We start from the raw sequence: 11373 nt of genomic DNA on the forward strand, positions 1-11373 counted from the left end.
AATTAAAGACCTGAAATATTTCAGTTGGTGTGCAATGAATCTGAAATGTATGAAAGTTTCATTTTTATCATTACATTATGGAAAATAATGACCTTTATCACAATATGCTAATTTTTTGAGAAGGACCTGTATACATCCAACTGTCACCCGTGTCATATTGTCTTCATCTTGATGAGTCTCTAAACTAAGCGTTCAAAAAAAAATAATGTTCAACGGTTTTACAGGAAAATCAACCGAACACCTTTTTGCTTTGTGATTCAGCAATTAGTCATTGTGTGCCGCTGTGAGTGTAAAGAAGGGAAAGGTTTGAAAATGTGGAACTGAGCTTTGAAGACAATGACATTTAGTTTGTTTTTTATAAACCAAGAGTCATCCCGTTGCTGAGAAAAGAGCCTCGCTGATCAGTTTTTATTGTTAATGACACCTCAACGTACTTCTCATCACCGTACGAGTGCCACAGCATTCATCCCTTCAGTCGCAGTCCTTGTGTTTACTTAAAAACAAATATTAATCCTAAAACTGACCCGAGTGATCTTCTCCGTCCCCGTGAAGCCGTGTTTCTCAAAGTGATCGGCCAGGTTCAGGAAGGTGCGTCTCTCCAGGTACTGGCAGTTACTGAGGACGATGAGCAGACGCTGCTCCTACGAACAAAAAACAAAAATTATCTCATATCCATGACTTCACTTGAACCTTAGAGACTGACCATTTTCTCTTAAACTGAGAGAAAACAGGCAAATCATTCATTGTTTGCAGATGAGCAACCAGCCAGTCATGCTGCTGGTTCTGAAAAGCCAATTAAAAAAAATTAAAAAAATCACAGGATAAATTTGTGTGAACATTTTGAAGAACTGTTTATTAAACATCCTGTACCTGCCCCCGCCTTCTTTGTACCCACCTTGTATTTGACATTTGTTACTTAACCTACTCAAGTAAGTACACTTTATTTATATAGCAGCTTTCATAGATAAAATCACAAAGTGATTTACAGAAATACAGACACAGGCTTAAAATAAAAACAGTAAGAACAGCTGATAAAAACAGTAAGTAGAACATTTAATTAAAAGCTTGTTTGAAAAAGTGTCTTAAGCTGCTTTTTTAAAGAAATCAACAAAGATGGTCACATGAAGAGACGGGGGCAGGGCATTCCTCAGGCTGGGGGCTCGGGCCTGAAAGGATAGGTCGCCTCGAGTTTTAAACCGGGTCTTAAGGACCTTTAGGAGGTTCAACGCCGAATACTGAAGGGTGCAGGCTGAAGAATAAGGAATCAACATTTCAGTGACGTATTGGGCTCCCTTTAGAAATGAGGAAGGCAGATTTAGACCAGTTCTTTAATAATCATTTGTAGGGATGCACGATATTATCAGCATGGTATCGGCCGATATTAGCGATAAAGTTAAATATCGGACATCGGCCGTTCCATCAAAATAACTCATCGATATAAAAGGCGCTGACATATATTTAAATATATATACATGGCACTGTTTTTGTATGACACCCCAGTGACAAGGATGTCTGCAGCGACAGCACAACGTTATGACATCATAGATTTGTGCAAATTTACAAATTTGCACTGTTTGATTGTTGTCGTTGTGTTAAGAGTAAATGTCATGAGTAAATTTGACATTAAACATAATCCAAGTTGAAGTGTTACATCATTTTCAGCCCCCTTTTTGGCATCTGCATCTGGTAGCAGGCCAAACTGACAAAGACCATGCATAATAATGTATTTTAATTCTGCAGCAGATAAAGCTATGTATGTATTATTATTATTAGTTTATTTGACAGGGACAATGGACACAAACATAGAACAGAACAAGTCTGTGACTGATGCGTTGCACAAAGTGTATATAGCTATAGCTAATTCGCAATTTCAGTCCCCGTACTCTCTGTAAGTAGGTCTAGGAAAAAAAAATTATTGGTATCGGTTATCGGCCAAATAAGTTTTAACATATCGGCATATCAGATATCAGCCAAAAATCCAATATAGTGCATCCCTAATTATTTGTTGTCATTGGCGTGGCTATCTTTTACAAAATGTGCCTCATTTCTTCACGTTTTGACCCAAAGCTAAAGGATTTCTAAACATGTGAGGCAAATTAAAGCAGAGTGATGGAACCATAACAAACAAACAAACTTGTAGAAAATATTGAGCAAACAAGCAAAAGCTTGGAAACGGTGATATGAGCGATGACAGAGTGGTTAGCTTTTACTGCGACGACCACAACTGATGTCGTCATTCACAGGATTGTCTTCACCCTCGAAGGGCGCAGCGATAAGAATATCTGGCAACATCTTTGTTTCTACTGTGCACAGTGGTTTTTAACAGGTGAAATCGGTCCCAACGCTGGTCGTCCGCTCGCTGTCGAGCTAAGCTGCCAAAGTCCCGCCACACATATTCAGGGTGGGGAAACCCCATCTGCACCTTGCTCCACTTCCCTTTACCAGAAGCACTCTATGCCCTGCTCTTCCTCCTCCCCGGCCTCCTCCTCCTCTCTGGTGCTTTAACCCCCCCACCTCACCAACATTTCAAACAAGTTACAGGAAACGAGGACATATCTGTTGCTTGTCCACAACCAGGAAACAGCCTGATAACATTTTGTGGTTCCAGTGACTGAGACGTGCGAGCCCACGCTCTGGTGACGCCGGCAGTCGCATGCGGTGGGATTACTGGGTGTAAACTTTTAACTGTACAGAGGAAACAATAAAACAACACTCTGCTTACAGATGTTGGATTGAAGCCTTCTTGGACGGTAGAAAATCGATCTGGAGAGGACAGGTCCACTGAAACAGAGCTGCAAACACAGAAGACATCTTTTACAATCTTTTCAGACGATAAACACGAAAAAGAAGAATTTTAAATACTCACTGGGACGCATCAAAGTATCCATCTGTGTTTGTGCTCAGCCGCTCCAAGCAGTTTACAAAAGTCTGAGAGGAACACATGAACAAACGCGTCATTAAAAAAAAAAAGCTTTGAAATTAACCCGTACTGTTCCATAAAAACAGAAATATTTTAGGTTTTACAGAATAAACAGGAGCAAAGAAAACCAAGGAGATAGTTTGCGTTTAATATAAATATGTTCAGCATTACATCAATTATATAAAGATTTAAAAAAAGAGCCAACATCAGAATAATAGAGTGAAAAAAGTTAAAAATTATTATACCTAAAGAAACTGAGTAAAAGTACCGACATTTGAGTACTTGCTGATACAGAGTACAGATACGAGTACTAATAATTACCATTACACTTTTTACAAATAACAGAACCTTTAGTTCAGATTTAATCTGCAACTGCAAATGATTTTATGCTGAAAATGTGTATTTTTCAAAACTTTTTTAAAATAATGAAAATAAAATATCAGTTGGTAAGGAGTGTGGATCTGGACAGCCAACGTAAGTAAACCAAAAACAGTAATTAAAAAAAAAATAAAAATACTACAAACCGGATTCCAAAAAAGTTGGGACACTAAACAAATTGTGAATAAAAACTGAATGCAATGATGTGGAGGTGCCAACATCTAATATTTTATTCAGAATAGAACTCAAATCACAGATCAAAAGTTTAAACTGAAGAAATGTATCATTTTAAGGGAAAAATCTGTTGTTTACAAATTTCACGGCGTCAACAAATCCCAAAAAAGTTGGGACAAGTAGCAATAAGTGGCTGAAAAAAGGAAATTAAGCATATAACGAACAGCTGGAAGACCAATTAACACTAATTAGGTCAATTGACAACATGATTGGGTATAAAAAGAGCTTCTCAGAGTGTCAGTGTCTCTCAGAAGCCAAGATGGTAAGAGGATCACCAATTCCACCATTGTTGCACAGAAAGACAGTGCAGCAATACCAGAATGGTGTTACCCAGCGTAAAATAGCAAAGACTTTTAAGTTGTCATCATCAACCATGCATAACATCATCAAAAGATTCAGAGAATCTGGAACAATCGCTGTGCGTAAGGGTCAAGGCCGTAACACTCTACTGGATGCTCGTGATCTCCGGGCCCTTAAACGTCACTGCACCTCAAACAGGAATGCCACTGTCAAGGAAATAACAGAATGGGCTCAGGAATACTTCCAGAAAGCATTGCCACTGAACAATCCACCGTGCCATCTGCCGTTGCCAGCTGAAACTCTACAGTGCAAAGAGGAAGCCATTTCTAAGCAAGCTCCACAAGCTCAGACGTTTGTACTGGGCCAGGGGTCATTTAAAATGGAGTGTGGCAAAATGGAAGACTGTTCTGTGGTCAGATGAGTCACGATTTGAAGTTCTTTATGGAACACTGGGACGCCATGTCATCCGGACCAGAGAGGACATGGATAGCCCAAGTTGTTATCCATGCTCCGTTCAGAAGCCTGCATCACTGATGGTATGGGGTTGCATGAGCGCTTGTGGCATGGGCAGCTTGCATGTCTGGAAAGGCACCATTAATGCAGAGAACTATGTTCAGGTTCTAGAACAACATATGCTCCCATCTAGACGTCATCTCTTTCAGGGAAGACCCTGCATTTTTCAACACGATAATGCCAGACCACATTCTGCAGCAATCACAACATCATGGCTACGTAGGAGAAGGATCCGGGTACTGAAATGGCCAGCCTGCAGTCCAGATCTTTCACCTATAGAGAACATTTGGTGCATCATAAAGAGGAAGGTGCGACAAAGAAGGCCCAAGACGATTGAACAGTTAGAGGCCTGTATTAGACATGAATGGGAGAGCATTCCTATTTCTAAACTTGAGAAACTGGTCTCCTCTGTCCCCAGACGTCTGTTGAGTGTTGGAAGAAGAAGGGGGGATGCCACACAGTGGTAAAAATGGACTTGTCCCAACTTTTTTGGGATTTGTTGACGCCATGAAATTTGGAAACAACAGATTTTTCCCTTAAAATTATACATTCTCTCAGTTTAAACTTTTGATCTGTGATTTGTGTTCTATTCTGAATAAAATATTAGATGTTGGCACCTCCACATCATTGCATTCAGTTTTTATTCACAATTTGTTTAGTGTCCCAACTTTTTTGGAATCTGGTTTATACACACATACAGTACCAAACAGATACCTGATACTGTATTGTTGCAAAATCTCTTCAGCTGTGCTTTAGCTGATTTGAAGCTGTGAAAATCAACTAGATTTCAGTAAAATTTCCTTTTATTTAGAAGTTAATCCTGGTTAAAGTATAAATTTGCAACAGGTCAATAAGATACTGAGGTGTCAGCTCGTTAAGAAATTTAGAAACAAATGCCAAGATTTTAAAATCAGTCCTGTAGTGCTGCGGTGTACTGGAAACCAGTGAAGTGAGGCCATTATGGGTGACATGTGGTCATACTTTGGCTTACCAGTGAGAAGACGGGCTGCAGCATTCTGCACAAACTGAAGACAATGACTGATCTATACTAAAGTAAAATGAGCTGCAGAACTCCTGGTGTGAGGACTTTATAACAGTGACGATGTGATAAAAAACTAAAACTGTCTGAAAACAAAAGGTGCAATAACTTAAAGAGGAAACGGCTCAGACTTCAGGATGAGCCGAGCAGCAAGTACAGACACGTGCAGATAACACGTCCTCAAATCAAACAAGAAATAAATCTAATAAACATAAACAAGTGTTGATGAAGTCTGCGGTGGTCTGTCAAGTCCTGGTCTTAGAGCTCTTACCTTCATGATGCTAATGCTGAGCTCAGTGGCCTGGTCCTGGACCTGGTCTAACTGCAGCACCTGAGACGGAGAGATGAAAACAAAAAAAACAACTCTGCGTCAGACGCAAAAAACCTGTTGAACTAAAATGTTTTATTTTAACTTAGAATTGTTTCTAGAGATAAAAACACACAGAAAAGCTTTTATTTTGCAAATGCACTTATTTAACGTCTGCAGTATATTCATTCATTCAGACTAACTGAAGGCACTGATCCAAAATACTAGCTGAATGTAAAGTAAAAAAAAATAAATATTTACAGCAGCTCCACGTAAGTTATTTGCGTTAAATTTGCATCTAGGAAAGTTTTAGTATTTAGAAAGTATTTATTTTTTCATACCAAGCAGGAGAATTACAGCAAAGTCACTTTGTTACGCAACTGTCATTACATATTATGACCACAAAGAGTCGTTTAATAACGTTCATCTTACATTCATTTCTCCAGGTTTGATCTCTAAAGGCTCTCTGAGTGACTGCAGCATCTGAACCGTACACTGTTCGAACTTGAAGGGCTGCAAAAACAACAAATGAGATTTAAAACATAAATAAGTATTCACATTTAAAATTCCTCCAATGAACCACGATACAATAAATATCACGATACAGCGATAACTCCTTAGACAATCCTAATTTTTATTATCTAGTTATGAATAATACCGCTCATAAAATGACAGTTCGCTCACTGTTGCTCAGTTCCGCAGCAGAAAACAGATTTTCTAGACCAGGAGTCATAATTATAGATCTATAAACATTTTAGTTTGCATGCAGATTTTAAATTTGTTTAATCAGCGTTTACTCCACAACAACAACAACAAGCTAAATTTGTTCTGAATCTGTTGTGAAAGTTTACTGGAAAGTGTCATGCGTCACGTTTTTGTTCTGAACCTGGAAGCGGTGCTCGGTGCACTAACACATCCTTACCAGACTGCTGGTTCCCTCGTTATCTACAACCCAATCTTCCTTCTCAGCGAGCCTCTTCACAGCTACATGTAAAGAAACACAGAAATGAAGCCAAAGGAAAAAGTGATTGCCACAGTTTACTGAACGTGCAGCTTTTCTTTGCAATAACTTTTTCTCTGGTTTATTACGACTAAAGCAAAAAACAAAAAACCAAAACACGTTTATGAGGAAAAAAAAACCCCAGACAATATTGAATCAGACGTTCTGCCCGGACCAGTTTGTGTAGACGTGTTCATTCAACCTTTATTTAGACAGGTAAACCCCGTTGAGCCTCGAGGACTCATTTACGAGAGAGACCTGATTTCAACAAAGAAAGATGACAACAATGGACAACAGCAACAACAATAAACAGTTATAAAAACTCATACTACAGTTTTTTGTTTTTTAACAAATAGGATGGCTAAAAAAAGTAACAAATATCAGCTAGATTCTAAGGCGAATGTAGAAAACTAAAAACAGGAACATGTCTGCGTTGGTCCCTGCCAGGAGTCCAACAGATTCTTAAAGCCACTTAGAGAGGTCAAGGTCAAGGTCTTCAAATGTTTTTGTAAGATATTCCAAGAAACAGGAGCGGAGTAGGAGAAGGACCTTTTGTCTAGTTCAGTCCTCACTGAGGGAACACTGCAGGTAATAATGTCCTGAGAGCGCACGCTGTAGCTGCACTCACGCAGAAACATGTAGGAGGAGATGTATGAAGGCAGCAGACCAAGAAGTGATTTAAAGATGAAAATGTACCAGTGGGAGAGTCTGCGTGAAGTTAATGATGTCCAGTTAACCAGTGAATACTGGGTGCAGTGGTGGGTACGATAATCACAGCCAGTTATGAATCTTAGTGCACCATGATAGACAGCATCCAACATCTGCAGGTTCTTGTAGGAGCGTTCATGTAAATAATGTCACCATAATCAATTGAGGGAAGGAAAATCACAGATACAAGATGTTTTCTAGCATTCAGGGTTAGACAGGATCTGTTTGTGAAAAAGAAACCCAGTTTAACTTTCAGTTTCTTTACCAAGTTTTCCACATGGAGCTTAAAAGAAAGATGTGAGTCGACCAAGATACCCAAATATTTATAGGAATCAACAAACTCAATGGGGACACCATTTGAGGATAAAATCGGAGGAAGAACTGCTGGGACCAACTTCCTATTTGAAAAAAATTGTAAACACTGAAAGGTGAAGCACCCACATCTGCCTCCACCCTCATCTGCCTCACCCTGGGCCTCTGAGCAAGGCCCTCAAGGTCAGTGTAAATTCGATGGGAGTGAACTTCAGTGAAAACCAGTCACTCTTCTCAAAATGACCACACTAAACTACAAGTGAAACTGAACACGTCTGGTCTCACAACACTTTCACCAGTAGCTCTCTGAAGACTGGAGTAATAATGTAGAAATAATGAGAGCAACAACAACGGTACGCAATATATACATCGTTTCTTCTTTCGGCTGCTCCCTTCTTCGGGGGTCGCCACAGCGAACTAACTCGCATGAAGACTTGGCATTTGTTTTTACGCCGGATGTCCTTCCTGACACAACCACAGACCACCGAGCTACCACAGCCCTCTGTGTGGAGCAGAGAGCTGCCATCTAGGGTGCAGATGATGGGGGTTGAGGGCCTTGCTCAGAGGCCCAGGGTGGGGCAGATGTGGGTGCTTCACCTTTCAGTGTTTCACCTACCATTATACAAGGAGCGTGCCCCGCCCTGTCAACAGAACCGAGCATCCTGCCTATCAAACTGTCCTCCCCCCCGTGTCGACAAGTGTCATAACACTAAGCTCGTGGCAATCAATAAAGCTAGGTAAAAAGCTACAAAGGTAATGCTCCATCTCCCTCATGCTGAGCCCTCCCCCCCACAGTTTTGATGTTGTCAGACTGGGCAGTTGAGCTGGCGACCTTCGGATCACAGGCCCACCTTATCTAACCTCTGTGCCACCACTCTCCCTTACCAATGGCATGCAATACAACTGTCAGTAATCAATATCCAAAACATGAATTCCTGCACCCAACAACCCTGAATATACTGGTATGTCTATTTAATGCTTATACACGATGATGGTGGGGTCAAAGATCAATTTGATTAGTATGACGTTGTCCATGGTGTAAGTATACAAACTGTTTAATTAAATGGTAAATGGACTGTACTTACATGGCACCTTTCTACCTTATCAAGATACTCAAAGCACTTTTGAGCACATTGAGCATGAACTTTGATGTTTTGAACCACTTTGGTTATGGCTGCCTCAGAGGAGCCGACGGGGGAGAGGGCGGGACACAGAAACCATCTTATCACCATGAAACTGGTTGGTCCACTATGTGGGTGTGATGCTTGTGGGACTGTTTGTTGTGGTTCCTCGGACTAATGAAGTCCTTTGGATGAAGGACGAAACGTCTCAACAACAAAAAAAGAAACCGTCCAGAGGACCTGACTGGACTTTGTTGGATTATTACCTGGATTATTGAGCATGAACCTTGAAATATTACGCAGACATTCCCAAGAAAGTTTTTGTTGTTCCCGTGTAAAAAACAAGTTTCTTTGTCAGCAGCGTCAGACTGACGAGAAGGAACGCTCACCTTCTGTCGTGAGCAGCAGGGTCATCATGAGACAGTGAACCCTCAGCTCCAGCAGCAGATCCTGGATCACCTGCAGCAAATCGTTGGGGATTTCCAGAGCCGACAGAGCTTCGTGACAAGCCCTGGGGAAGAAACGCACGCAACAGGTCAATAAAAACATGTGGGCGATTAATGAAGCGCTCAGACCTGCACACGATCAGAGCGCGAACCTGACGGTGTGAATGATCTGCGTCAGCCAGGCTCCCGTCAGCTCCGTCTTGTCCTCCCAGCCTCCATACACGCTCAGCTCCCCTCGTGGCAGAGTGGTGGGGAGCAGAGCCCCTCGGATGAGCTTCACCAGTCTGTTGGTTAACTCTTCGATCATTTTCTGTAAAAGATGCAGCCAGACGTGCAAAAGGGCATGAAATACCCCACAAACTCCAACGAGTAAAACTCAGAAAGTAACATTGTTTTAGACATCTTCTTGTACTTTAAAGTCGTTCTGTCTCTGTCTGGCGTTCTTCTTGGACTTTTCCACCTGGCCAGATTTCTCTCCGGTCTGCAAAAAAGAAAACAATTGAGAGACACTTCATCTTCTTTGACGACAAGTTAAAACAAAAAGGAGTTTAAATCTCATAACAGTAACTCATATGAAACACTTTTCTTTTGAAATAATCTCCAAAATTGTTTATTTTTCTTCCTCGCGTTACATGAATTCACCTTTTCGGCTTTATTTTGGTTTCTTCTTTACATCCTGTGAAGATTTTAAAGACTTTAAATGTGTTTAGATCAACCTTTAAGTTCAGATTTAAAATATTGAGCGGTTAAAACAAAATCGTGACTAATAATATATTTTTTAACATAAAGTTGAATGGTTGAATCCATACAAATGCAAAAAAAAATTATATTTGTTATTATTTATACTTCAAAGAAAGGGGTACCTGTAAAATAAATAAATAAATAACAAAAAATAAAAATATAAAACCTCTGGCAGTGGAATTTAGTTGTTTTACTGCCAAACGCAGGTTGCTGTTTCAGAAATGACATTAAAAACATAGTCTTTGATGGTTTGTGTTTGCCAAGGTCGGTCAGCTACGGCGGCCATCTTGAATCGTGTTGACTCCAACAGTTGCACGTTCAGTAAATAATCTGAGTGTCTTTAAAATCCGTCCAGACTGATTTCATTAGCCCACTGATCACAGCGTTTCAATGTAAAAGCGTTTACCTCACTAAAAAGACTCCCGTTAACGTAGGAGATCCAAAGCTTCCAGAAGTTTGGCAGCTGTCCGATCACCACATCTGAAAGCTTCTCCACAAACTGCACTGGCTGTGGAGTTTCAAAGCACCAAGCTGAAAGAAAGGTAAAATATATTTTACTCTAACTTGCACTAAACTAACAGCTGAAGCGTAGCTGTAGGGGAGATGAAACTGTGTCACGATGCACAGGTGACTCAGAGAATCAGGAAACTCATTCCTGGAATAAAAATATTTTTGTTTTTGTTGTTCATACTGAGCACTTTGAGGAGATTCCCCTAAGAGCTGTTTATGATAAAAAGTGTTACACACACAAAAAAAGTGCGCTCAGCGGCAGGGAAGCCCCTCCTGAGCCCTGAGTGTGTGGGTGATGGTGGAAGGTGAACTCACTGCTGGGTCGCTGCGATCGGAGGCTGCCCCCTCTCTTCAGAGACGCTGAGTGGCTGATTCGGCCGAGGGCGGAGGAGCGGGTGTCCCCCTCCAAGTCCAGAGCTCCAACCCCCACTGAAGGACACAGAGGAGACAAGGACAGACCTCAGAGATCAAATAAGCTATTTTCATAACTCAATATTCCACAGTCAACTCTGCAGGTTTTCACAAAAATCAATCTGGCTTCAGTTGAATGCTGAGTCAGCATTAATCTCAAACAGTAGACGGCTGAGTCAGCATTAATCTCAAACAGGAGACGGCTGAGTCAGCATTAATCTCATACAGGAGACGGCTGAGTCAGCATTAATCTCAAACAGTAGACGGCTGAGTCAGCATTAATCTCATACAGGAGATGGCTGAGTCAGCATTAATCTCATACAGGAGACGGCTGAGTCAGCATTAATCTCAAACAGGAGACGGCTGAGTCAGCATTAATCTCATAAAGGAGACGGCTGAGTCAGCATTAATCTCATACAGGAGACGGCTGAGT

General features: G+C 40.9%; 1 protein-coding gene across 1 annotated transcript in view; it reads right to left on the reverse strand.

Annotated features, from left to right (window-relative positions):
* exoc2 (exocyst complex component 2) overlaps positions 1–11373 on the reverse strand; it is a 63141-nt gene that overhangs the window by 6430 nt on the left and 45338 nt on the right. The window contains exons 12-22 of the mRNA XM_037697810.1: positions 10845–10958; positions 10426–10550; positions 9691–9759; positions 9431–9588; positions 9222–9343; positions 6614–6675; positions 6124–6204; positions 5656–5715; positions 2867–2928; positions 2723–2792; positions 525–641 (exon numbers count right to left, since the gene is read on the reverse strand). Of these exons, the coding sequence (XP_037553738.1) occupies positions 525–641; positions 2723–2792; positions 2867–2928; positions 5656–5715; positions 6124–6204; positions 6614–6675; positions 9222–9343; positions 9431–9588; positions 9691–9759; positions 10426–10550; positions 10845–10958 (1040 nt within the window). The remainder of the gene's footprint in view (positions 1–524; positions 642–2722; positions 2793–2866; positions 2929–5655; positions 5716–6123; positions 6205–6613; positions 6676–9221; positions 9344–9430; positions 9589–9690; positions 9760–10425; positions 10551–10844; positions 10959–11373) is intronic.

The sequence above is a fragment of the Nematolebias whitei genome, chromosome 3 (genome assembly GCF_014905685.2).
Source record: "Nematolebias whitei isolate Nwh7 chromosome 3, NemWhi1, whole genome shotgun sequence".
Lineage (NCBI taxonomy): Eukaryota > Metazoa > Chordata > Actinopteri > Cyprinodontiformes > Rivulidae > Nematolebias > Nematolebias whitei.